The sequence below is a fragment of the Mauremys reevesii genome, linkage group 4, assembly GCF_016161935.1.
Source record: "Mauremys reevesii isolate NIE-2019 linkage group 4, ASM1616193v1, whole genome shotgun sequence".
Lineage (NCBI taxonomy): Eukaryota > Metazoa > Chordata > Testudines > Geoemydidae > Mauremys > Mauremys reevesii.
The window spans coordinates 43,467,776-43,495,372 of record NC_052626.1 but is presented as its reverse complement, the minus strand read 5'-3'; the positions used below and the strand labels follow the sequence as shown (position 1 = coordinate 43,495,372).

General features: G+C 41.2%; 2 protein-coding genes across 3 annotated transcripts; one reads left to right on the top strand and one right to left on the bottom strand.

Moving 5' to 3' along the window:
* Window positions 1–386: 386 nt before the first annotated feature.
* Window positions 387–16,014, top strand: GEMIN2 (gem nuclear organelle associated protein 2). The gene is made up of 10 exons (XM_039534575.1): window positions 387–834; window positions 1,901–1,985; window positions 8,965–9,054; window positions 10,944–11,003; window positions 11,206–11,319; window positions 12,986–13,030; window positions 14,145–14,213; window positions 14,597–14,707; window positions 14,990–15,048; window positions 15,497–16,014. The coding sequence occupies exons 1-10, from the start codon at window positions 713–715 to the stop codon at window positions 15,534–15,536; spliced, it is 795 nt and encodes a 264-aa protein (XP_039390509.1). The 5' UTR covers window positions 387–712; the 3' UTR covers window positions 15,537–16,014.
* A 2,355-nt stretch (window positions 16,015–18,369) lies between these two features.
* TRAPPC6B (trafficking protein particle complex subunit 6B) lies at window positions 18,370–26,814 on the bottom strand. 2 transcript variants are annotated; one of them, XM_039534577.1, is made up of 6 exons: window positions 26,578–26,814; window positions 25,110–25,177; window positions 22,750–22,867; window positions 20,885–20,968; window positions 19,631–19,724; window positions 18,370–18,577 (listed from the first exon to the last, which is right to left on the bottom strand). In XM_039534577.1, exons 1-6 carry the CDS (start codon window positions 26,641–26,643, stop codon window positions 18,546–18,548), a joined length of 462 nt encoding a protein of 153 aa, XP_039390511.1. In that variant the 5' UTR covers window positions 26,644–26,814; the 3' UTR covers window positions 18,370–18,545. The 2 variants fall into 2 exon arrangements, with proteins under 2 accessions (XP_039390511.1, XP_039390510.1); XM_039534576.1 differs by lacking the exon at window positions 26,578–26,814 and adding an exon at window positions 25,671–25,927.
* Window positions 26,815–27,597: the final 783 nt, after the last annotated feature.

The following is a 27,597-nucleotide window of genomic DNA, read 5'->3' as shown; positions in this document are numbered from 1 at the left end:
GAGAGCTACATACCAAGCTTTTGCTAAGGTTTCAGTGTTTCTGAGTTTGTGCATAACAATGTTCACATAGCAATGTTATTTTGGCAGGTCCCATACCAACGTGGCAGTGGTTCGTTGGGCACTTATTGCATAACAGTGCCCTCCTTTTGTCACAAGGGAGTATGGAACTGTATGGAAATTGTCATATTGCTATTTAAAAGGGAATACACCCTGTAGTGTTTTGTTCATGGTACTAAATTATACACTGTGTTGGCAGCAGATGGTCCGTCCTAGGCACAATTATTATTACATTAGGAGACAGTGTGTCGTATACTGCCTGGAACAAGGGCCACGTGGTGTAATGGGATGGTGTCTGCAGGCTCAAAAGGCACTGGGTCCAGTCATGCTTCAATCCAGGCCGGTGGGGTAGAAGCTCCGAGAGCGGCGAGCTCAGAAGCATCGGGACAGCGCCAGATGAGATGTGAACGGGAGCGTGGCCGCACCACTAGAGGGCGTCCCAACCTCCACTGAGCCCTGGGAAAGGCAGCGCGCTACTCCGCTTGCCCCGACCTCCAGCAGGCGTCGGAAGGGGCGGCCTCCCCGGCACAGAAGGTCACGCAGTGCGCATGCGTTGTCTCCTCGACCAGCAGTCGAGGCGGCCCCGGAGTAAGCGGCGTCCCTCAACGCGCCTGCGCCCTGCGATTCCCTGGGGGGCAACGGCCGTGGCGCGGAGATGGAGTCCGCGGTGGAGGAGTTGATGCCCCGGCTCCTGCCTGTGGGGGACTGTGACCTCGCGGAGGATTTCGACCCCACCATGCCCCCGCGGACGCCCTCGGAGTATTTAAAGCGGGTCCAGTACGTGGGGAGGGGTTGGCTGGGGGGGGCTGCCCCGCTGCCTTCTGGCCCCGTGGGGGAGCCGCGCTGGGGGCTGGGCCGGGCCTCGCTTCCCCTTGGTGAGGTGCAGGGGCTGCTGGGTCGCCTCGCTGGAGCACGCCCGGCCTGGGAGTCCGTTGGGCGCCTGCCCTCTGTGAAGGGGCCGGGGGCGCAGGGAGTTGTGCCCTGATCCGTGTGGCTCCCGCCCACCTTGGTCCCACCGCGCAGCCTGGGGGGGGGCGCCCCACCCCCTACATTGCATTGCCAACCTGGGTCTCCCCGCCTGTGGGTCCGCACTGCATCCTGAACCTGGGTTTGCATTTGCTGGACCTGGGTGCAGCCTCAGATCCGACCTCTGGGGATCCAGGCTTGAGCTGTATCCCTGCTGCAAAATGAAGGGCTTGGACCTGAATCACAGCAGTACTCGGGCTCAGACCAGTGGGTCTTAGAACCTGGTCCTGTGAGCTCACTAAACTCACCCCTGAGTCTGAGCCCAGGTCTACAGGGTAGCGTAGAATCATAGGACTGGAAGGGACCTTGAGAGATCATCTAGTGAAGTCCAGTCTCCTGCACTTCTGTCAGGACTATATTATCTAAACCGGGGTGGGCAAACTTCTTGGCCCGAGGGCCACATCTGGGTGGGGAAATTGTAGGCAGGGCCATGAATGTAGGGCTGGGGCAGGGGGTTGGAGTGCAGGAGGGAGTGTGGTGTGCAGGAAGGAGCTCAAGGCAGGGGTTGGGGTACAGGAGGGATGCAGGAGGTTGGGGTGCAGCAGGGGGCTCAGGGTAGGGGGTTGGGGTGCAGGTTCCAGTCCAGCTGGTGCCTACAGCAGAAAGTCCTCTGCCGCCTCCTTCCCCCCCCCCCCAATGGGGCCACAGGGACATAGTGTCAGCTGCTTCCAGGATACTAATTCATAACTTAAGCATTGTGCAAGTGTTTTGTATTTGATCAGGTACCTCTTCATGCAAACCCAAACCTGTGACAGTTTCTGGTTCTAAGGGACACAGCTGAGGGATTTCAAATATAGCCTTTTATTTCTGTTTGAAGGATTGAAGCAGCACGATGCCCAGATGTTGTTGTGGCACAGATAGATCCTAGAAAGTTGAGAAAGAAGCAGACAGTGAATATTTCAGTAAGTATTGTGTATATCTATTTATGTATATATTTTTAAAAATATTTTTTTAGAAAAACAGAGTAGACAGAAGAAAAGGGTTTGGTTTCATATTAAAATGTTTGTCTATTAAAATATTTGGATGCATGGTGTAAGCATCAAACATGTTGTAGAGTAACTGAATTTTAAAGTAATCTGCAGAAGTAAATGGAATCTAGTCTTGCAGATCCAGATTGTGAATTACTGGATAACTGAAGTCTCATTAAAACTCAACTGATCTAACTTACAATATTTTGTGTGAATGTTATATCTTCAGCAAAAATAATTGATCATATTTTCTCACTACAAATGCAACTAAAATAATTTTGTATTTAAAGGTTTATAAAACACTGTTGTCATAAAACTTTTCTACAGTTGAAAGATACGAGGATATCAATGCAGAGATGTTCTTAGTCTTTTTCTGTTGCTAGTTTCTAAGTGTGTTTTTTTTTTTTTTTTTTAAATCACCCTAGTCCATCCATTGTGGTCAGCCAAACAGGATTATACCCTGATGTGTCCTAGGGCTTTGCCCTGTCCCCTTCAAAATGTTTCAAATAATGGAGCTTCTACAATTTCTCTTCTGTAAACTCTGTTCTGATATTTCATGTCATAACATTTTCATTTGCTCAATTTTACTTCATGATTCCAAGTTGAACAACCTGGGACGCTTTCCTCTTCCCCTCCCTCAAATTTTCTCTCCTTTCTTGATGGAGTCCTTTTCAAATACATATAGAAAGATACTGTTTTCTCTTCTTATGATAAGCCTTAAAACTGGTTACCTCCCAATGGAGTTACTAATCTTTCAGTTAACTTTGATGATAGGCATTAGAATCAGGCCCTTTAGAATAGTATTTTGTTTTACTTTCTAGAGGGGACACCATCTATTTAATATTCTAACATAAATGATTTTTAAAATCTAATATTAAACTATTTAGATGCTTATATAGCCTTACTCACCTTATCATTTGAGCACCTCACAATCATTAATAGATTTTATCTTCATAACACCCCAGTGAGATGATGTCCCCATTTTGTAGATGGGGAACTGAGGCAGATCAGACTACGATCTTTAAGAGATGGTAGAGAAGAAAGTGTGTCATCTTAGTTTTAGTTTTGACAGGTTTCCCTTTTGTTTCTGTTGATCACACAACAGGGGAGATAAATGTTTTTGTTTAAGGACGTGTCTACACTACAAACTAACGTTGACTCAAGTTATGTTGGCGTACAGCCACCAAAATTAGTATGTCGTTTGTGTGCCTGCATACGTGGCTCCTTGGTTCGGCAGTGTACATACTCAGCAGGAGTGCCTGAATCAATGCAGAGTGCTGTGCTGCATGCGTACGTATCCCACTGTGCAACTTGTCACTCTTGTGTTCACTGTCTTTTGGGAGGCTTTGGCAGTGCATGATGAGGCTGAAACGAGTCATGCAGGGGTAGCTGAGAGCATGGGGTCAACTTCCCAGTTTGCTACTGTCTCCATCCCATAATGTTATATGTATCCATAACTTTTGCACCTCTTTTTCAAAATCCCACAAACCCACATGGCCCTCTTCGCTGTCTGCCATCTCTGACAGAACCATGGAGCCTGCGCAGCTCTGCACTATTGTTATGAACGTTGCAAGCACAGGGCGCACAATCCTGGAGTATTTGCAGAGCCTCAGGAAGAACCGAATGAGTGGAGACCATGACGATTCCTTGGAGGACAGATTGCTGTGGAACATAGCAAAAGCCAATTCAAGGTTGTTGGTGGCATTCACAAAGCAGCTCCAGATGGTGGATTGCCACTTCTGGGCCCAAGAAACAAGCACTGATCTGGTGGGGTTGCATCATATTACAAGTCTGAGGTGACAAGCAGTGGCTACATAACTTTCAGATCCACAAGGCCACATTCCTGGATTTGTGCACTGAGCTCACCCCAGCCCTTCAGCGCAGGGACACGAAAACGAGAGCAGCACAGACAGGGAGAAGTGAGTAGTGATCGTACTGTGGAAACTTGCAATGCCAGATTGCTACCGGTCAGTCTGGAATTAATTTGATTTGGGAAATCCATTGCTGGGACCGTTATCATGCAAGCATGCGGAGCCATTCATCACCTTCTGCTAAGAGGACTGTGACTCCTGGCAATGTGCAGGACATAGTGGATGGATTTGCAGCAATGGGATTTCCACCTGTGATAGAGCACTAGATGGCATGCGTATCCCTATTTTGGCACCAGACCTCTTTGCCACTGAGAATATCTACAGAAAGGGCTACTCTTCTATGGTTATGCAAGCAACATCAGTGTGGGCTGGTCAGGGAAGGTGCATGACGCTCACATATTTAAGAGCACAGGACTGTTCAGGAAGCTACAAACAGGGACTTTCTTTCCCGACTGGTCGATTACCATTAGGAATGTTGAAATGCCAATAGTGATCCTTGGTGACCCAATCTTCCTTTTACTTCCCCAACTCATGAAGCCGTACGCCGGCCACATGGACAGCAGCAAGGAATGATTCAGCTACTGGCTCAGCAGGTGCCAAATGTTGGTTGAATGTGTGTTTGGTCATTTGAAGGGTTGCTGGCATTGTTTACTCACAAGATTGAACCTCAGTGAGAAAAATATCTCAATGGTTATAACTCCTTGCTGTGTCCTGCATAATATACGTGAAGCAAGGGAGAAAAGTTTCCACGAGGGTGGAGATGGAGCAGCTGTCTGCTGAATTTGAACAGCCAGATACAAGGGGTATTGGAAGAGCTCACCATGGAGGTATATAGCTCACGGAGACTTTGAAAGACCAGTTTAACAGTGAGCCAGACTAGTGTGTGGTGTTGTCCAGGTCTTGCTCTTTTGTAGCCTGGTAGCAATTTTGTGGCAATTACGTGTAGGAATATAACATTGTTGTTTCACCTGTTAATTTTGTTTGTGAATGAGCCTATAATTTGTGTGGTGTTGTGCAGTAACAGGTAATTAGTTGGTTTCAGAGTAGCAGCCGTGTTAGTCTGTATCCGCAAAAAGAACAGGAGTACTTGTGGCACCTTAGAGACTAACAAATTTATTTCAGCATGAGCTTTCGTGAGCTACAGCTCACTTCTTCGGATGCATCCGAAGCTCATGCTGAAATAAATTTGTTAGTCTCTAAGGTGCCACAAGTACTCCTGTTCTTTTTGAGGTAATTAGTTGCTTTCAGAACTGCTGAGCACTTGGCAGCATATGTTGTGAGCTAATAAAGATGAATTATTTTCCAAATAATATAATTTTATTCTGTAACAAAATTAGTTTAAAAAAAAAACCCTTGTGTAATTTTAAAACAAATACATACTTAAGTTCTGTTCTCTTAATTTATTATGGAGGGGAAAAAATGTTGATGTCCATTTCAGCTATATATACACCAACCATGGCTTTTACAAGTCAGCATATGAGAAGCTATGATTGTCTTTAATGTCCCTTGGGGTGGAGTGGTAGGGGAATGATGCCACATGGAATGTTATGTGGGGGATATAGGTGTTCCTGATACTGAGTTCTCAATGGATTGTAGAGGGAGGCATGCCTGGGATTGTTGAACCTGCAGGTCCACCAGAGCCTGGAACATCTGTTTGCACTGCCTGAAAATCCCTATTATGTCCTAATGCATCTCTCTCTCACTCCTTTTTCCTGCTGGGACTCCTGGGCCTTTCCCCTCTCCACTCTTTCCTTCTCCAGGCTGTCCATAGTGTTCATCCTTTATGCCTTGTGCTCACGATACAGTGCAGCACTGGCTTGCAGGATCCCATTGAACATGTCATCCCGAATCCTCCTTCTCCTCCTTATCTGGTTCAGGTATTCTGCAGGTGTGCAGGGGGAGATCCTGAAGGCTGTAATGGCAGCTGTTTTAAGACAAAACACACAGGGGTAACCTTGTCAGCATATTCACTACAGAAAGCGGACCTTAAGATGCTGAACTCGCTCTCCTAAAGTTTTAAGCACTACGTTCTCACTTCTGCTTGGGATTGCTTGTGGACAGTGTTAGTCACAGCACCAGCCATGGTGAGGGTGGCCCACTAGGGATTGGGGTGATTTTAGCTGATATCTCACTCCTGAGGGTAACAAAGGCAGAGAGAGGACAGCTGCTGCTGGTATCTTGAAGCAGTCTGGGCCTTTATGATGCTAGTCTGTGTATTGCAGTGGTGCCTGCTGAAGTTATTGCTGAGTGTTGTGGAATGGTGTCCTATGGCGGAGGAATAAGGCAGCCCTCCCTAGAAACTTGTGGCAGAGGATTGCAGAGTACCTGCATGAAAATTTCATGCAGAACTCTCAGGAGGATTCAAGAGACCTCCCTGTGTGTGTGTGTGTGTGTGTGTGTATAATATATAAACTGTTCCACATGATCATATTCTCCACATCTCCTCCCCTCCTCTCTACCCTTCTCCCCCCCCCCCCCCCCCCGCTAACTCTAGAGGGGAATGAAAAACAGAGAGCAACTCTACATCTCTTGGTTGTACATCTCTTCTATCATGAGTAAATTAATGAAAAGTCAAAAGATGTGTCCTGCTACTTTGGGAGTGCCATCCCTGTAATTGAAAATTTATCTACACACTTACCCAGGGTTGGCTGGACTGCAGTGGAGTCAGAAACAGGTCCTGGCTCAATGTGCAGCTGGATCCCTGGTTGCCTGTCCCATACTCCTCCTCCTCTTCCTCATCCACCACCACCAACTCTTCTTCCTCCTTGCTGTTCACACCAAGGGGTTGTGACTCTGGGTTCTCAGAGGTTGTAAAAGGGACAGGTCTGTGGCTTGGCACCAGATCAATTGTTGGTCTCCTTGGCATTCTGGTATGCCTGCCACAGCTCCTTGGCTTTCATGCGGCACTGCTGCTGGTCCCTTTTCTTGCATCCCCTGAGCAATGTGCTGGTAGATATTGATGTTTCTGCGGCTGGTTTGAAACTGTGCCTGCATATCCTCTTCTCCACACAGGCCCAGGAGATCCAATATCCCCTGTCTACTCCAGGCATGAGTGCATCTGGAGTATGTAGCCAGCATGGTCAGCTGGGCAATTGCACTCAACAATGGAAAGCTGCTTAAGTGTGCACACCATGCCAGGCAATCAGGAAACGGAATTTCAAAAATTTGCAAGGCTTTAAATGGGAGGAGGGATTTCCGGTTTATGTGACCCCTGGGCAGTGAAGTTCACAATGGTGACCAGAGTTGTCAGTGTGGGGCAATATAGGACAGCTGCTGGAGGACAGTTAGGATTGCTATAAGTAATGCAGTGTCTACATTCGCACTGTGTTGACCTAAGTACATGGACTGTGGCTCTGCACTGCTTGGGGAGATGGTATTACTGTGTCAGCATAATGCGGTGCTTACATCGGTGTGAGACCAATTTAAGCATAGACATATGCACAAACTTGGTCAACATAAGCTGCTTTGTGTGGACCTAACTTTGTAGTGTAGACCAAGCCTAAGTGTTTGTAAAATTAAATTGGGATGTAGTCAGGCAAAATGTAGTACTTGAAACTATTTTAATTCAATTTTTTTAACATACATTACAGTTCAGATTAACTTTTCTTTAACTCGTATCTAGTGGAAATAATAGTGGAATTTCCTGCTTAACATAAGAACGGCCGTACTGGGTCAGACCAAAGGTCCATCTAGCCCAGTATCCTGTCTACCGACAGTGGCCAGTGCCAGGTGCCCCAGAGGGAATGAACCTAACAGGTAATGATCAAGTGATCTCTCTCCTGCCATCTATCTCCACCTTCTGACAAACAGAGTCTAGGGACTCCATTTCTTACCCCATCCTGGCTAATAACCATTAATGGACTTAACCTCCATGAATTTATCCAGTTCTCTTTTAAACGCTGTTAGAGTCCTAGCCTTCACAACCTCCTCAGGTAAGGAGTTCCACAAGTTGACTGTGCACTGTGTGAAGAACTACTTCCTTTTATTTGTTTTAAACCTGCTGCCTATTAATTTCATTTGGTAACCTCTAGTTCTTGTATTATGGGAATAAATAAATAACTTTTCCTTATCTACTTCCTCCACATCACTCATGATTTTATATACCTCTATCATATCCCCCCTTAGTCTCCTCTTTTCCAAGCTGAAAAGTCCTAGCCTCTTTAATCTCCTCATATGGGACCCATTCCAAACCCCTAATCATTTTAGTTGCCCTTCTCTGAACCTTTTCTAGTGCCAGTATATCTTTTTTGAGATGAGGAGACCACATCTGTACGCAGTATTCAAGATGTGGGTGTACCATCGTGCTCGTGTGTCTCTTTCAGTGAATCATTCAGAGCTTGTTTAATGTAATAAAATAGGGAGTTGGCTCAATACTGAACTGTAAAAGTAGTAGATTAGTGTGAGTTTTGGGGTTCACTTTTAATCTAGAGCTACATCCTATATTATTGCTAAATTTTCAGCATCCCACCTGCAAGAAGTCATTACAGAGGTTTTTCATTATCCCTCCCTCTAAAAGGCACTTAACTACATGCATTTAAAAATTTTCATCTCTGCCTCTTAGATTTTTATTATAAATTCATGGGGTTTTATATGGAGATCTGGAACAGTAATTCTTCTGTTTCTGCACTGATGCCTCATGTGGCTGGCAGATGCTCGTTCTTAATTGAAGTGGTAGATCTGTTTAGGACCCTAAAACAATGTATTTTTGTAGATCAGTCTTTTATTCTGTGCAAATCAGGCTATCTACTCGCTCCTGATACGAAGTAAGACAGTCAGCATATCTGATTTGAGATTTCTGTAAAATTTGCATTTGTTTAAAATAAGCTATTTAAAGCTACACTCAAAAAGAAAAATAATGACCATTCTATTTTAGATAATTTCATCTATCATTATGAGTAAACAATACTTCCCCATTAATAGTAAGAGAGTCTTTCTAGTTTCACATGTATTTTAAGTGGAAATTCTTAGTTTTAGACTTGATTAGTTTAGGGGTCTGTTTATTGATTACTTGTTATAAAAAGATCCTACCTATACTTTCTTAGCTTACAGGATGCCATCCTGCCCCTGAGGGATATTCTCCAACTCTCAAATGGCAGCAGCAGCAAGTGTCTCATTTTTCAGCAGTTCGTCAGGTAAAGAACAGAGTGTTCACAAACTAGTGCAGTGTGGATGTGATGGCATCTAATGTGGTGGTGTTTTTTGGGGTGGAAGGATGGACTTTATTGTATTCTGGGGAAAGATAGAACGTAACATTTTGTGGTAGAAAATAGTAAATAAAGTTGATGACTGCTCTGTCTTTGGAAAACTTGTTTTTTTTTTGTTTTGGGTTTTTTGGTAAACCTAATTTATCGTGACACTACAGCACCAAAGAGGTTCTTGGAGAAAACAGGCAATCATACATTTAGCTGACTGAGATCAAAGTCTTGTAAATGATGATATCTGTGTATTTAAAGGATCTTGGGCAAAGCTTAGGGGTTTTTTGTAACTAACAAAAAATATTACAAAATGTACAATTAACAGGAATGTTTTAATGAACTACTAAGATCAAAATAAAAACATTTGGGTCCCAGTCCAGTAATTGGGCTCATGGACAGTATCTTACATCCACACAGGAACCCACTGACTTCAGTAGGATTCCATCTAGGTAGAAAGGTCCATCTGCACAGATCTGATGGTTGTATCTTAAATTTTCCATACAGTGCTTGCAAGTTGCTCCATTGTTTGAGAACTAAAAAGGGAAACTGAATAGCCTTACACACACACACTCTCACTCTCTCTCCCCCCCCCCCCCAAGCTGAGTAAAATGCGAAAGGTACACAAATAGTAAACTAGACTTTTATCACAAAGTTTCAATACTCTAAGATCTTAAGTGACTTAAAACATACAGCATTCCTATTGCAACATGTTAAATGCTGACCTCTTTTACCTCTAACAGAATTAGCGTGGAGGAGAAGGAAAAGAATTGGTGTTGGTATCCATGTAAACATGCAAGAGTAGTAGTGAAAAAGAATCAGAAGGCTAGACCTCTATGCTAGCATTATGTTTGTATAAAATCTGTCAGGTCTTCTGATTTTTAGCAGAGTTCTGGTCTCATAGTTCCTGCTTAAAAAACAAAACAAAAACTTTGCTGCAATAACAATCACTGGTTGGAAAACATACCTTGAATTCCAAAGGTTTAAACTTCAGTCTCCAGAATACTGTCAAAGCAGGCCATTTTAGTTTTGGACAAACATTACACATCTACTGTCAAAGAGGTATTTTGATGCTATGAAGGTCCTTGACCCATACTGGACTGAGAATCTAAATACATCTAATCTCTTACTAACGGTTGTTTTCTTGCTATACCTAGTGTTTGTGCTGAAACAAGGTTTTGGTTTCTGTTCAGCCAGTGTTCCCCTCATTTAGGATACTGCAGTACTTGTTGAGGCTCATTTCTAGGGCAAGATTATCAAACACATGATAACTCTGCCAGATCCAGAAGAAGGAGAAAGCTGGCTTATGAAGGTGAAAGCTCCCCATTTAAAATCTCAAAACAGAAGCAAGGGCAGTCTTTCAAGAACTGAAAACTTTTTCTTAAGATTGCTACCTTAAGATTGTTTACCTTAAGTAAACATTTTAAAGGATTAATAGTGCTAAAATTATGGTTCTAGAAACTGTCAAAGCTATATAAATGAAGGAGTATTTAAAGTAAAATTTTAAGGAGTAAACTAACCAACATATTTTATTAATATTTCATCTCTCTCTACAGGTTATATAATAGTGAATTTGAGCTCACAACTTGCAATACATTGTTATATTAAAAGAAATACATGAATAATTTGATCAATTATTTACCATATTTTTACAGCAACATGCAAACTACTTTTTCTAAAAGAAAAATAACCATTATAATGGTATCAAATTGTTTTTGTATGGTTATGGAGGCCCAATTAAAGCAATTTAGAGATGAAAAGCTACTTTGGCTAGAATAAAACCATTATATTACAAACCATAATCAAGCTTAATTATTTTAATCTTACAGAGTTTGAATAAACACAGAAATCATTGGAAGGCACAACATTTGGACAGCAATGTTACAATGGTGAGTGAATTTTATAACAAATTTTGTGAACATCTTTCTTTTACTGTTAAATTGTTTTATGCTGATAATGGTGGTGCTTTAGTAATTGTTTTTAACTGCAAATCAGGATTACTAAATTTTTTAAAAATATATAACTTTATGTAATGAAAATACTGAATCATAATATTATGAAAAGTAGCCCACTCTTGTTTACCTATTTCAGCCAAAATCTGAAGATGAAGAAGGCTGGAAACTGTTTTGTCTGGGTGAAAAGTTATATTCAGAAGCAGCTATTGCAGTATCTGGTAATGAAAACCTAGGAATTGATTACATTAAGGTAGGTATCACTTTCAATAAGAGTACTCAAGCTCCTTCTTAGTTCTTGGCTGTTATGTCTAATTAGCAGCTTCCAGAAACTGTCCTTATGTGTTGGGCTCAGTGCAGATCCAATCTGAATCCAAAAGAGGCTCTGTGATGAACATGCTGCACACCTCCCTGCTATGTTAAATGGAAACTTGGTGAAGCAGAGAATCTGATTTTATATTTCCATCTGAAAATTATGTATTTAGTACTATAAATACATACTCTTACTCTTAGGATTACTATTAACTGAAACATGTTAGAGACAATGTTTTATTCTGTGTGTTTAACAGCATTTTCTGCATAGTCTCCATTGTTTGTTGATGGTCAGTTGCAGTTTGTCTCCTGTGCAGACCACTCTCCGGGGAACTCTCATATATGTTATTCCCTAAGCCTTTTAAGAGTGTGCTTACTAGTAGTGGTAGCAGCAAAGCTGAAGCCATGGAGGTGTCAGGCATGGGTGTGTACACAGAGGAAGGAGTTTGGGTGAGCATGTCTGTATACAGAGAGGTAGGTGGACAGGTGTGCTCAGGCATGTTTGTTGTTGCTCTTGGACATGCCCAAAAGGCCCTTACTAAACATCAGAGAGCCAGAAAACACTTATAAAAATTGAGGACCTATTTAAAGAGTCTGCTTCAAACAATAACTTTTTTTTTAAAATATTGCAATTTAAAGAAATTCAAGTTGTCCTTTTAAAATCTGTTGCCTCTCCCAGTATTTGGTCACGTTTTAGATGAATAGCTTTTTTTTTTTTTACTGCTTATGTATGCTTTGTTTACTCCTGGGGAATTCTGTGCCTCTGCACAATGCAAAATTTGCGCAGAAGTTAATTCCCTTCTCTCCCCGAAATGGGCTACAGAGCTGCTGGCCGCCACTACAGGGCACTGGACATGGCAGAACCCAACTCACAAATTGAAGACTCTGCTGGAGGGGTGGGGGGAGGTGTTGGAGGGTTTCCAGCAGCTGCATTTCCCAGCACATCCTGAAGGAAGGAGATGGCATGCAGGAAACTCCACACAAGCCCAGGACCCAGCATCATGCTGTTTCTCCCTCTGGATCTCTGGGAGAGTAAGGGGTGCATGCGAGTGACTTGGTTGTTGGGTGCCCTGCAGCTGGGCTCTGAGGTATGGGGATGTCCTGCAGCTGGGCTCTGGGAGGGGAAGGGGTTATGGGTATCTGGCCCCCCAGCTGGGCTCTGGGGAGTAGGGGGCAGAGAAACAGGAACTGGGTTGTCGTAGGGGTTTCTTCAACTCTTTGCTCCTGGGGGAAAAAAAATTCTGTTTTGTTACAGACATAGTTACTGACAGATATTTTGAAATAATTCGAAAATAATGGAAACTGGTGTGATTATATAGTGTTGTTTTGACAAAATATGCAGAATTTTATTATAATGTGCACAGAATTTTTTATTTTTGGTGCAGAATTCCCCCAGGAGTATTTATTGCTCTTCCCATTATTAATTGTAACTGGTATTTTCAAAATTAGTACTCAGTATGCTTTGAAAACCCATTATAATGAAAAATATGAAGTGGATGTATGTCCTCATGTTCAAACTTGGTTCTAATTTAAATTTTAAAGTACAAGGGTATTTGTTGGGAAGTTTACTTTATATATTACAGTTCCACCATGATTTTTCTTTTCAGATCGGTTTTCCCCCTTTCTTAAGTATTGTTAGCAGAATGAATCAGGTAAGTCTGTTTCTACTTATGAGAATAAAATATTTCTCACCAAAAATGTGTGTTTCTGTAGTTTTCCTACTAATTCCATGGATATCCCATCTATTGGGGGTCACTATATTAAAGGAAACAATTTATACAATAAAACTCGTTTGAGGCATTACTACAACCTGCCAGTAGAGTCTTATTTGGTAAAACTAACACATCAAACCTCTACCCTTTCCTCACTGATACTTAGTGTTTAAATAGAAATATTTTTTTGTTTGCATGAACTACTTTTTATTATTGTTGCTGGTACTGAAGACACATTCTCATGCTTGTGGCTTAAATAATAACCCCACCAAACCAATACACTCCACTGCACATGCTTCTCCTCCTGAAGAGAGAACAAACACAACAGATGTGATGTTTAGTCACATTGCTTACTGTACCGCTGCTGCTACTACTACTTCAATGCTTAACCAAAGGATCGGCTGTAGCGATTATTCATCATTTGGTCCATTCCTGTGTGGCTGCAAGGGCTTGATGGGCAAAAAGTCTGATATTGGAACAGACTTCATGAACCCATGTAATGGGGTGTCTTTCTCTAGGCCGCCTCCACCTCCGTTGATGGAATTTTATCCCAGATGTTACAAGCCACCCGGAGAACAGCATGTGGAATGTCTTGTGGCATTCTGAACAGTTATAGAAGCCCCTTATACTAATACTACCCTCATACTATTATGTCTCCTGTTAGTCATCTCTAAACAGTCTGAATTTTTTCAATGTCTGACATGAGTCTTTTTATACCTCTGATTTTAGTTTTAAGTATTGTAGTCCACTTTTGGGCATCGTTTTCTCTTCTTACTATATATTCAGTCCTTTCCGATACCAGCAACATCTGTCCTGAAACTTCCTTTCTCCTTTGTATCAAATTTCAAACTGAAATAAATGCCTGTCTAGATACACCATAAAGAGTGAAATGACACTTGTTTATATCCAATGAAAAGTGAAGTCATGCTTCTGTTTGCTTTTGATATAGTTCTTTATAAACTATAATCATCAAAAATTGGTGCAGTGACTGTTATACATAGTCAATCATTCTTCCTTATCAGGTGGTTTTTTTTCTTTTTTCCTCTTTTAAAAGGCAACAGTAACTAGCGTCCTGGAATATCTGATAAACTGGTTTGGAGAGAAAGAGTTTACTCCAGAACTGGTAATTTTAATTTATTCTATCTACCTATAAACTAACTCAGTGAAGAGTTGTATATTTCAAATAAATATCAGGAAACTCAAATTTATTTTCATAACAATAGTAACTTGTCTCCCTTGCCTGTAGGTATGCCCTAGGGAGCACAAACTTTGAAACTTTTTTTCCCTAGCTCCTCTCTATCATGACAATATTTATCATTTCCTCTTCTTACTATATATTAATATTTATTAATGCAGGTGTGTTCTTAGACCAGATATTGGTCTTCACTAGCATTCAGTACAATGGCAATGGATAGCAATGTATGGGACCTTGGTGTGTTACCAATTAATTATGGTAAACATTGATTTGGCAAATACCAAGCCGTACTTCTATTTAAATCCACGTAGGGCAGATGGCTTTATGCTTTGTTGGCGTGTCTTGAAAAGCCTTTGTTGCCTGAAGCCCACTCCCTAATTCGGCAGTTGGCAAGACGATGCTCTGAAGTCAGAGTACTAGAGGTAAGTAACAATTTAATAGGGGAAAATTCTTACAATTCAGAATAGTGTGGGGAATGACTTCTCAGTATTGTTGAGAAATAAAATTCTTAGTTTGCATTTGTCCAAGTTATTTGATTTAATAGTATATAGATAGTAGACTCAAGTGAATGAAAAAGCAAAGTATTGAGAATGAACTACTGGATTTTTATGGGAACCCAACAAATTGTATAAGAGTGGTAGTCCTTTTCTGCAGCCAAGTAGTATTAGACATATAACCTAAGACTTCATATTCCTTTGTTGCAGGAGAACAAGAATGAAGAGACCGTGTCTGCTCTGAATTTGCTAATCTGTTTAGTTAGCAGGTATTGCAAGCTTCATTTTTATTAAGTAGAATTTAGAGTAATTTATGTACACAGAAAGCACAGATAGCTTGGCTATATGATCAGATTAAGAACTATAGGCTAAGACTGTTTTTGGAAAGACTTTATATACTGTTGTACACATTTGCTCAGTTAAAATGACTTACTTTTAAAACCAGGAGAAAATGAAGCATACACTAATTTCCTCAAGGAGACGAAGTAAAATTTAAAAAAAAAAACCTCATCTGAAGCATGTGATCAACGATGAACCTTTTGAACAAATCTAAAATTACTTATATAAAGCCAGAAACATTTTGGGAATAAAAACTAGCGGTAAAATATACAGCAAATACACTGTTCCCCCTGCCCCCCCAATTAAGTAATTGACAATGTCTTAACTCTCTCAGACTAACTTTGTCCTCAATATATTCAAATTGTGTTTCTCTGATAGGTATTTTGATCAACGTGATCTGGCTGACGAGCCCTCCTGATCCCAGAACTGGGACATTAAATGTCTCTCATCACTATAAAACCAACACCAGCATTATTGTTAAACAGCCAGGTGCAATGCAGCTCAAAATGTAGCTTCTTAGTAGTGAGCTTGAATGGTGTTGAGCAAAAGACTGTTGGTCTCACTGAATAATCCATGATCTGAAAAGGGTCAGCAGCGAAGTGCCTACCCACTCTCTATAAGCCTGTTTCTCTGCAAAAACAAGTGGTCTTTAAAGCAGTAAGCAAATTGAGCTGTTGTAAGCACCCAAGGGTAGTTAATCCTGCAAAATTATTCACATGAGTAATTCAATTTCAACAAAAGGGCTTACTCTCCAGAAGTAAAGATTTGCAAGACTGGGCCCCAAGCTTTTTACAAATGAAAGCTCGAGGCAGTGAGAAACCTCTTTCATGAACCCATCTAAAGAATCAGATATTAAATGGTTTTGTAAAACTTTACAATAAAATTTTCAAAACTGTTCTGTGTGTGTGTCTTGCTAGAATGTTTCTAAAAATTGCTTCTTGGCATCTATTTTTGCTATTTAATCTGCAACTTTTCAGAATTGGTGGTCATGTTAGATATACATGGGCACTGGGTTTTTTATGGTCAGTTTAGGTACTGAATTTAAACAGCACTATAAAACTATATTCCTTATTAGTTAGGGACTCCAATATATTTAGTAATTAGCTCAGTATACACTGGAGATAAAACAAGAAAGGATCTGAAAATGTTAGATGCTAGTGCAATAAAACTAGTTTATACTAATTTTAGCAGTAAAATAATTACACATTTACTCAGAGCATAATGAGTATTAGCATGAACAAGCTTGTACAACTATTTGACCTGGCTTTAATGTAATCTAGACAGAAATACTGTAACCTTAATCCTGTTAATTTTACTGGATTTATAAGAATAGTCAGTCTCACACACTGATCAAGTATGGTTTTGTAGATTTAACCACTTCAAGATGAAATAGTTTTTCTATGCTCTGTTAGCAGTTATAAAGCAAGAGAGAAACTATCAATATTGGCACTTGTAGTCAAGTCTGGGTATATACAAGAAACTGAAGCTATCCAATCTGTTAAAAATACTTAAACATTTCAAATAAATGGCACGTTACTGTAATATATAGCATTAATGTCATTTTCACAATATTTAAATGTAAGAACAAAATTTCTATTCTGTCCAGTTCTCTCTACATCATAGTAGACTTGAACATAGCTTATGTAGTACAGCCACTAACTGCTGTTAAACATTCTCCTTTTGATGACCAAAGGGACTTAGATGTTTCAATGCTGAGTGTCACAGCACTTAACTTTTTAGGTACCTAGACAACCACAGGGACAATACTAACAGCCTGAGTTAGGTGCTTAGGTTCCTTGTACACTGAACGGGGAGAGATATTAAGCAGCTAATAGTGTGATTCACAGAAGGCAGTATAATAGATGGGGAGTCACCTAAGCTAGTCAATGGGAGATGCTGATGACAGGGATGTGTGCTAAACTCTGCCTCTCTCTGAAATAGGCACAGCCTGGATTTAGGCACCTATCTCTGTTTTGCAATCCATGAAAGGTAACCCGGCAGTGGCCTACGTGCCTAAGCTATTCCTTGAGGGGATGAGTTAGGTGCCTGCTTCAGCCACACAAAATGGGTGGTACCAGCAATGTAAGTCCCACCTTATAACTTTTAGCTGAGTGGTTAGAGCATTTGCTTGGAATGTGGGAGATCCAAATTCAATTACCTCCTCTGTGCCTGAGGGGGAGAAAGGATTTGAACAGGGGTCTCCCACCTCTGAGTGCTTCAACCACTGATCTAATATTCTGATGAGAGATTTCCTCACCTTCTGCTGAAGCTGTTCTATTGTGGATAAATAATGAAAAAATAATGGGAAAGGGGAGACTGGACCTGAGGCTTCCTACATGGCTGCCATAACCACCAGGCCATAGAATCATTCCCTCTCTAGCCCAAACATAAAACTGGCAGTATCAGAACAGACACTGTCTGCTTTCTCTCACTGACTCTGCCACAAACTCCACTCTCCAAGCATTCCAAAACATGATCAGAAACACCATTCCACTAACATAATTGTCCTTTATTCAAGTTAGATTGTATGATTGGGGCAAAGTAACAGCAACAGAAGAGTTTGTATACCAAGTAGTGAAGGTTTCAGGGACATCTGTTCTCAGCTGCAGTGATGGAAGGCCTGCCAGCAGAGAAGGGGTCAGATTCATGGCTGGTGAAGGCCAGCTGATTGGCGGGAGTTTTGGATGTCTCAGTATGCAAATTGTGGGACATATCTACAACAGCCTAAATGGCTACTAACTTCTACCAACAACATAACTTTTCCCATTAAAAAAACTAGGAAATTGAATGGCAAAAAATCTCTATATTAATGCAGAGTTAAGGTTGCTTGGTGGTATGTCACCTTTAAGAATACTGAATTGAGCAAAACTCAAACTTCTTAAAAACCAGGACATTCACAGTTAAGGTTGCCCAAGCAACCTTAACTCTGCCCTCTTTCAGCAATGCCCCCATACATCCCATAAACAAATATACCATTATTCTGTCAACCCCCCAGTTGCTGAAATGAACAAGCTCTTCACTTTTTAAATCCATTCACTTTACCCACAGGATCTAACTAACACTATTAAAGAAAAAAAAGGGAGGGGAAAAGTTGCCCATGCTACCATACTTCAGGTTTTCAATTCCAACTTTAAAGATTTTTAAAATGCAACTGAAATGCATGTGTTTATTAAAGTTATTTAATCAATTGAATGTGTACTGTGGTGGATATTTAATGTCTTAGTACAGAACTTACTCATTTCATACCAAGATGCTAATATAGTGTTAAGCTATTTTTATTAAGTTAATATTTACTTTACATAATGCAGGAATTGTGCTGCATGCTACTATAATTTATAAGGTATACAAGTGAAGCTAAATTAATCAAGACATCTTTAGTGTACACAGGGTTTTTTAAAAAGGACAGATACACAGATCTGAACATGTTCTACATCTTCTGTATCATCACCTGAAATTTACCTGCAAAGAAAAGCAGAATCAAGTTACAAAATATCAGTATTATCTGTAAATCCTTCCAATGGCAGCAACTTCTCATGCTTGCTTTGTTCAAAAGAGCTAGCGGGAGACAATGCAGTTCTCTTCTTCACCTTAAAAAAAATCTAGCTATTCTATTACATTTTTTAAACCCAGTTAAAAGTGTTTTTACAAGTTTGTCTATGTTCAAAGTTGCATCAGTTTAGTTTTAAATCTGTTAAACAAAAACAATTAAAACTAGTGCAAAGCCCTGTGGGAATACACTTAGAGTAGGTTGTTGGCAGTGAAGCCTATTATGTCACCACCCCTTCTAGTGGTTTCATGTAAATATTGTAAAGGAGTGGAGACTGGATAGTTTGTCAGTAACTACATATAACATGTTCATTTTGCAGGCTATAATCCAAGTTGTACTAAAATGGGTTCTCAAATGGGAGATTGGGACCCCTCGGGGGGTCATGAGGTTATTACATGGGGGGGTCGCGAGCTGTCAGCCTCCACCCAAATCCCGCTTTGCATCCAGCATTTATAATGGTGTTAAATATATAAAAATGTATTTTTAATTTCTAAGGGGGGGTCGCATTCAGAGGCTTGCTATGTGCAAGAGGTCACCAGTAAAAAAGTTTGAGAACCACTAAAAAGTTAAATCCTATGGCACCTGGAATTCTACAAAAGTAGTAGTCATTTTCTAGAAGTAGAAGATACTCAAACAGCAATTCTCAACCTCATTTGGTTGGAATCTTCCCCTACTGCCACACCCTGGCAAGATTGCTGCTTCTCATTTTCTCCTGTCTTTCTTTTTTATGTATTTTTCTTGGTTTTGCTTTTCATTTTATAATTATGTTTTTTCTCTGTGCTAACCTTCTCTGCTCTTTCAATAGAACAACTTTCAATAATACTCAAAATAAGCCATTTCCTGACATCCACACTTAGTACAGCCTTAAATTCTAGTCCCACATTGAACACTTGAACAGCAATGAAGTAGATAAGGAAACCTATTCAGTGATCTTACAACAGTTGTCTAATCTGAGATGTACTCACATGCAGGCATTGCTGAAACTTCAGCTGTCACAATACTCTTGATTCCCAGATTTGATAAGCCACCTCTGATTAGTCCACAGGTGAATGCCAGATACTAAACATAAAATTATATTTTATTTTATGTCAGCATCATCGAAAATGAAGTTTACAATAAAAGTATACTAGCATTGTATCACAATCTAACTACAAATGCATAAAAACAGCCTATGTGGTAGTTCTGGTTTTGTTTCAACATTTGAGGACATGCCTATGTTTTGCAAGACATTTGGCCAGAGGGTATATAAACTTAATACCAGAATACTCGGAGTGATTTTAAACTTGAGATACCTGCTGGTAAATCAGAGCTCAGCTTATCCTAGAAAATTGGTAAATGTTATGAACTTAAAGATATCTCCAAATATTTTTACAGAAAAATATAGAAAACAGTATCTCAAGCAGACTAGACAGAAAGAGGCAAATCTCCCAAGACTCTATCCAGTATTATAAAGATCCATAGTCATGTCTTCTGTTAAGAAATCAAAAGCCATCATCTAAGAGATATTTATAGTATATTATAATTTAATTGAGCACTCCATTTCTGACATCCACTCTGACCAAAACCACTTCAGAGCAGCAGAGTCTCTGCTGAGGCACTGATGTAACTTATCTAATCTATTATGTTAGCTACAGTATTTAAATTAATAAAACTAAGAGCTATTTATGAAAATCTGCTGGAAGATATTTCTTATAAAAATGTAATATCATTGAAAGTTTGTTTTGAGCATCACTTTAGTATAATCTCACCATCTCTTGGGAATTAGGAGAAAAGGAATGGAAGAGAAAGACAGGAAGGTTCCTGATAATACATGCTTTCTACTGGAGGGAAATAAAAAAGTTTTGTGAGGCTAATGGTCACTCCCATTGCAGTATTCCCCATAGAGCAAGGTGTGTTGTTTGATATTCCATTCACAGGCAGAGCAGAAGAGACCCCATACAGCCCTTGCTCTGTCAGACAAGCCACTCCAAGTTGGCCTTGCTAGGCTTCAAAATGACCATGATTATTTCCTGACCCACCAGTCACATTCACTGTAGCTAAATACAACAGAAAACATTACTGATACCTAGTCTAACACTTAACACTTACACAGAAAATGCTCCAAATGCATTTTTGTGCCTTTTCTATCCACACAACTCCAGTCATAAGAATTTTTACAATTGAATCAAGATAATACAGATCTAAAACTGCTAATTTTCCAGGCTACAGCTGAAGAATACCTTAGGTGCATATTCTAAATACTGTTTTCCTGTAGACATCTGAGTCAAGAGACGAAATTTGTTGTCCTGAAGTACATAAATACCCTATAGGAAAAGAAATTTTTCCTTTAGTAGGATATTTAGCAACATATTGTAATCAACGTTTTTGGAGAGAATCAGTTCATCTTTTTGTAAGAGATATTTACAAATACAGTGAAATGTTTTCAGATTGAAACAGAAAACTGGATTACACTATATATAAAGAACAAAGAGTGGAAAGTTTAATCTGAATTGTTTCTTTAAGTTTTATAAAATAAGGTTTAAACTTGTGAAGCTGGGATGTGCCTGATGACTTGCATGTAATTGGGAGAAGTCTTTCCAGTGCTGAAGAATAATTTTAACAGCAGCTCTGATGTATTAAATTTTGTTTGTTGTTAATATTTGTTCATTTTAATACTTAAGAAATGGTAATTTTTTCTCCACTACTTTCCCCCAAAATAATTTAATTATGAAAAATCATTGGAGAGGATATGGACATGAGTACTCCCTGATATGAACAGCATAAAAGCAGATTCTAATAATCCATCTCTGCACATATTAAAAAAGTGCCCACATAACTTTATGTAACAGAAAGTATAAAAACAGGATAGGCTCATCTAAGCATGCAATGAAAATGTCTCCAAACTTAATTTCTGTCTGTAAGAGGTAAGAATGATTCTTTCAATTTATAACCTAACATTACTTGCAACAAATGTAAAGGTTTATCTAAAACTGACTTTGTTTAAAGCTCTGCTATTACAGATCTCAAATATTTTTGGAATATAATAACTATTAGAACAACAAAAATTATTAAATTTGAGTATGCAGTTTCTAATCTGCAAGCATTCCTTGTTAAATTGTATTGGTGATAAAATATCCATTGGAAGTAAAATACTTTACAGAGTTTACCTTTTGCAGCCATTTCTCCCCCATACAAGTCTCCCATTCCTAATTTTATCATGAGAATTGTGCCATACCATGGATTATTGGAAAGAAAAAACAGAGATTTAAGGCTCTAAGAATGAAAGCAGCTGTTTATATGATTCTGCTATAGCTTTGAAAACTGGCTAGCTCTACAGAGGAAGGGATATGAATACAGTGTCATATCAGTGGGATGCCAATTTGCAGTGAAAGTTTGTCAATTGTTTCATACACAATGTGTTTAGCAGGGTGGAAGCATTTCAAATGGCAACATTCAAAAGCATACAATAATGACTTCAAAGTAAAATGGTCCAAGGAACTCATTCTAGAGAAATATTATGCAGGCAGTTTGAGATAACGTATGACAAAGTGAAATTGCTTTCTATTAAATGATTCATCAGGTATGTAAAAACGTGTTGTAAAACAACAAAACTCAATCACAATTGCCATCTCCATTTCTGGACTGTGTACTTGCATTGGGTCTGTTGTTGCAGCAGTACTACAAAAATGTTTGGGGGACTGCAGGCATTTAGGCTCAGATCTTCAAAGGTATTTAAGCAGCTAATGATTTTAATGGAAGTTAGAAGCCTAAATTCCTTTGATGATCTAGGCATTCGTCTTTTAAAATGGCAAAAGACTATAACGTCACTCTAAGCCTTTATTACAGCCAAGTCTGCATTACAACACCACACCAATATTTATTACAGTCAAGTCTGCATTGAAAGTAGTATCTAAAACAATTTTTTTAACTAAGGACAGCTACTTTTTTAAATAAGACCATATAAATAAAAAGGTTATCCCTGATGGAAAATGTGTATGATTAATTTCAGACCAAGTCAAACTAAAGCAATATTATTATTCCTTCAAAATAATAAAATGTTTATAACAAGCTCCACAAATTAACTCTTATGCTACAGTATTAATACCTGATGATTGGTCCTTAGATTATCAATTTGCTTTTTGAATACAGTAGTCCAAAAATCTTTGCAGATGAACTTCATAATATCTAACTCATCCTTGAATCTGGCAGTGTCTTTGGTAAACCTAAGAGCAGAGCAGAAATGTTTAGGTTGATTTTGTTCAAATAAATGCAGGTGTACAGTGACTTTCTCAATTGACCATATGTCAAGTAAATGACAAAAAAAAAAAAGCTATATGCAACATTGGTTGAGATTTAAGTATATAACACAGTCAGAACATTTAAATATAGACTCCCTTGACTCCTGTCACTCATGTATGCATAGTATTGTGTGTTGCTTTTATGTTATCTTAATACCTACGCATGAAGTGGCAAAATTATGGTGGGACCAATATCTTTGAATTTACTAACTTTAATCCTGGGGCATGAATGGCTGACAGGATGCAGGAAGGATTCAAAGCATTGCATCCCTGCTCCTCCGCCCACCTCCCAGCACTTGTGTGACGGTATGAGTGTAAAATAATAGCTCATTGAAAGGTGACAGGGCCAGAAAGAGTTAATTAACTGACAAACTAACTTGACCCATGGCTGAACTTTAGAGACTTGTTAGGAAAATATGTAAATGAATAGAGCTTTGAAATGCAAGTCTGCATTGTTAGACGTAGAAGGGGAGATATTTGCTTACATCATAAGACCTGAGCAAACAAGTCTTGTCTACTGCTATGGCTTTAATTCAAAGATCAAAAAAGGAATATTGACATTTAGGAAGATACTTGAGTGAAACAGTATTATTGTCTATGTGTCTCAAGGTTGTGGTAACCTGTATCTGAACTGTTTAATGGATAAATTACCCTGTGTTAATTGCCAAGATGTTTAGGAGAAGAAAAGTTAAGCCTATTGTTTTCTCAAGCCAAAAGGCTGCTGGAAATGTATAAGAACCCTGGGACACGATCCTACTTCATCTCAGATCTGCTTTGGGTTTCAAGAAGGGGAAGCCTTAAGCCATAAGGATTGAGATCCCCAGTCACTGACTGGAGTCACCCTGAATATGGATATTGGACTATAACCTATGGACTATTTCTAAAAGGACTTTTGGCAACTACAAGCTCACCTCTGCTATGTATCTGAGGCTCAAGAATTGAATTCAAGTGTGTATGTATATTGATCTTTTAGCAAACTCTCTCTCTCTTTTCTTCTTTAATAAATTTTAGCTTAGTTAATAAGAATTGGCCATAAGTGTGTATTTTGGATAAGATCTAAGTTATAATTGGGCCTGGGTATGTGGCTGATCCTTTGGGATTGGAAGAACCTTTTCTTTTATATGATGAGATAAGATTTTCAGTAATCATCATCATATCTGACATTTGTGTCTGGACGGAGGCCTGAAGCTGGGCACTTTAAGGGAACTGCGTTGTTTGAACTTCTGAGTAACCAATGAGGTACTACAGAAGCTGTTCTGTGCTGGCTTGGTAAATCTAAGTATTGGAATAACCACCAGCTTCTGGGATTTGTCTGCCCCGTTTTGTTTGCAGTTCACCCTAATTGAGTGACTTCAGCTGGCTCCCACAGGCAGCACTGTCACAGCTTGCCAACGCCAAACAGCTGTAGCAAGCTTCAGGAGGGAGGGAGGAGGAGCAGGAACCTGGCGGGCTCAGGGGAGGAGGCGGGGATTTGGGAAAGGAGTCACAATAGGGGCAGGGAAGGGGCATATTTGGGGCAGGGACTTTGGGATAGGGTTTGGAATGGAGACAAGAGGGGGCAGAGCAGGGGTGGAGTTGGGGCAGAGCCGAGGGGAGAGGAGGGTCAAAGCACCCACCGGTGCAGGCACCTATGGGTTCCTGGCAGCAAACACACTCCTGCCTGGACTACAGGGAAAAAGAGGTGGATCTCTTTTTCCCTGTAGGGGAGAGGAGGCTGTGGGAGAATTAGGAGGGAATCACTGAATCAAAACATTAATGCAGAATCCTGCTCTCCCTGGCACTAGGACCACAGTGTCAAAAAAGAAGGTGCTAGAACAAGTGACAATTAAAGAACTATAAGTCACCTGTACTAGATTGCACTCATCCAAGAATTATGGATGATTTTAAAATGAAGTGGATAGACTGCTAACAAAAGTATTCAATCACCCATTAAAGTCAGCTACTCTACCAAAGGTCTGAAGGTAAGCTGATATTGTATCTCTCTTAAAAAAGCACTAGAAGTGATGCTATAAAGGACAGTCCTGTAAACTGTAATTCAATACCAAAAATTCATGGAGTGCTCCAGTCCACATGGTATTCCTGGGGAAAGGGGGGGGAACAGCAAAGTGAGATGCAGTGGGTGAGAGCAAGGCTATAGGATGACTTTTTAAAATCTCACTATTCTTACCTTTCGATTAATCCTTGTCCTACTCTAAACCCCATATTTTCCAGTTTAGTGATGCATCGTCCGTTTTCCTAGAAGATACAAAAGTTATATTTTCATATTTCGTTAACGCCAGTCTTGTAGCACAGGTGTATAGGGAAAATAAGAAGACCCCTATCCCTAATGGCCTCAAGCTATAGACTATGATATGCTATTTCAGCTCGTGCTCCTCCCCTGCAAACACATGCGAATAGTAAGATCTGGCCAGCCGGCTCTCCTGATAGGATTTTACAGAAGAATCAGATATTTTGAGTTCAGGAAATAAACGTGCTCGTGTCTTTCTTTCTCTAGCTTCGGCCAGGACAGCCCTAGGCTGGGCTTTGCCCCACGGTGCTCCTGGCACCCAGAGACCCTGGCGGGAGCGGAGTTTGCTCCGGACACAGGCATCATGCCAAGCAGGAGCGTAGGGACGTGCTGGATACGGAACCCCCGGGTGATCGCCCCCAGGCCAATGTGTGCGTGTGCTCGGCAATAGGGGGTCTCCGCAGCTCCTCGGTGTCTCCCCCCGGGTAGTCCCCGCCTCACCCCCTCGCCGTGCTCCGCGGCCCGGTACAGCCCAGACACCATCTCGTTGTGCAGCAGCAGGAACAGCGTCTCGTCCGCCATCTCCGGCCTGGTCATGCCGGGGGCTGAAGGACAGGGTCCGGCCTCGCGCTGCCTCCCTTCTCCGCCTCCCTCCCCGGCTCCTTCCTTCCCAGACCGGGCCCTGGGCGCTCCGGGAAGCAGCGCGGCCTCACTGCCAAGGCAACGGGCGGCTTCCGGGCAGGGGCGGGGCTTCCCGCTGTCAGACTCCAAGGGCCCCGCCCCCCGGGGAAAAGCGTACGGGGGCTGGGGGAGGTGGGGGGGAGCCGCGCTGCGCGCTTCGCAATGCGGGGCAAAGGATGGGGAGGTGGGGCCAAGGGTTGCAAAGTTAGAGTGAGGGGATGTGGCGGGGCAAGGCCAGGGATGCAGTTCCAGGCGACTGGGTGTGAAACTTGGGGACTATTTTAATGTCAGATATTTAAAATATTGACTCTGCCTAAAATTCAGTAAATTCCCTTTTCTCCATACAGCCTAGGTATAATCGCTGCCGTGATCTCACTCATGTTTTAAACTGGCACAGACAGTAGCTCTACCGGCTCTGAAAGCTGTTATAGACATTCTGCCAATATCATCTGGTCAATGGCATTTTACCTTTTTTTTAAACTAATGCCAGTGACAGTTCTCTTTGTGGCTGACATTCATTATAAAGGGGACAAATCAGTCTACAGGAGAAAATCTTGGCAGCTCTAGGGTGTGTGGGGGTTCGGGGGAGGATACAAGCTGGATGTGAGTTTATAATGGCACCCTCTACTTCCGCAGATACATCTGGGATTAAACTAAGGATGATATTAGACATAAAAGTAAGTTTCTACTGCCTTTCTTCATATTTATCTTAACACCTCACCCTCACCTTTTTAGAATTTAAGGCCAGAAGGGACCATCCAGCACCAGCACAATGAATCCATCTTTTATTCATTTTTCCTTGATTGCTGATTGGCCCATTTCATTTACCTAAACTTTATACACCACCACAAAGCCAAATCAACATTAAGTCCCTCCCGAGTATGGAGTAAGAGAGAGATGTATCTTCATTTCATGCTAATTCTGTGAGTTGCTCATCATGCCACAGAGCTGGATGCAGTACAAAAACCTAAACAGCAAGAAACCTCGATTAGCAAATAAGAGGAACAATGTAACACCCATCCCAAAGGAATGTTACAGCCAGAACAGAGACACTTGGCTACCCAGCTCATTGCGCACTACAAAACCCTGATCAAAGAACAGGAGGCCCGAGTATGGAGCACTCTGCAGGGCCTGCAGGACTAGAGGAATCCTAGAATATCAGGGTTGCAAGAGACCTCAGAAGGTCATCTAATCCAGTGGTCCTCAAACTTTTCTACTGGTGACCCCTTTCACATAGCATACCTCTGAGTGTGACCCCCCTTTATAAATTAAAAACATTTTTTCATATATTACACATTATAACTGCTAGATGCAAAGCCGGGTTTGGGGTAGAGGCTGACAGCTCACAACCCCTGAGGGGTCCTGACCGCCACTTTGAGAACCCCGATCTAGTCCAATCCCCTGCTCACAGCAGGCCCAGCACCAACTAAATCAGAGGCGGCACAGAACTTTGCCGGGGACAATCTGCCCCCCGCCAATCATGCTGCAACCGGCAGGTGAGGGGGCCATAGCGACGCAGGGTGGCGGTCGCACACCGGAGCAGGGCAGGCTGTGAAGTGGCAACAGGGGAGATGTCCCGGCCTTCCTAGCGCAGCGCGGGTAACAGCGCCAAGCAGGCGGCTCGCCATGCCCCGCGAGACTAGCAGCCGCGGCGGCTCTCAGCTCCTCTGCAGCAAATTCTCCCCATGAGCGAGGCAGCGGGTAACAGGGCAGGTGCTCAGGGGAGGGGGTGGCTGCAGGAGGAAGA

Excerpts from the sequence above, each read along its gene's own strand:
- GEMIN2 (XM_039534575.1), top strand. The coding sequence starts at position 713 with ATGGAGTCCGCGGTGGAGGAGTTGATGCCCCGGCTCCTGCCTGTGGGG. Across the intron at positions 835-1,900 it reads GAGTATTTAAAGCGGGTCCA|GATTGAAGCAGCACGATGCC; the intron begins GTACGTGGGGAG and ends TTCTGTTTGAAG. Across the intron at positions 13,031-14,144 it reads TTGTTAGCAGAATGAATCAG|GCAACAGTAACTAGCGTCCT; the intron begins GTAAGTCTGTTT and ends CTCTTTTAAAAG.
- TRAPPC6B (XM_039534576.1), bottom strand. The coding sequence starts at position 25,766 with ATGACCAGGCCGGAGATGGCGGACGAGACGCTGTTCCTGCTGCTGCAC. Across the intron at positions 20,969-22,749 it reads ATCTAAGGACCAATCATCAG|GGTATTTATGTACTTCAGGA; the intron begins GTATTAATACTG and ends CTTTTCCTATAG. Across the intron at positions 19,725-20,884 it reads ATTTAGAATATGCACCTAAG|TATCTGGCATTCACCTGTGG; the intron begins GTATTCTTCAGC and ends TTTTATGTTTAG.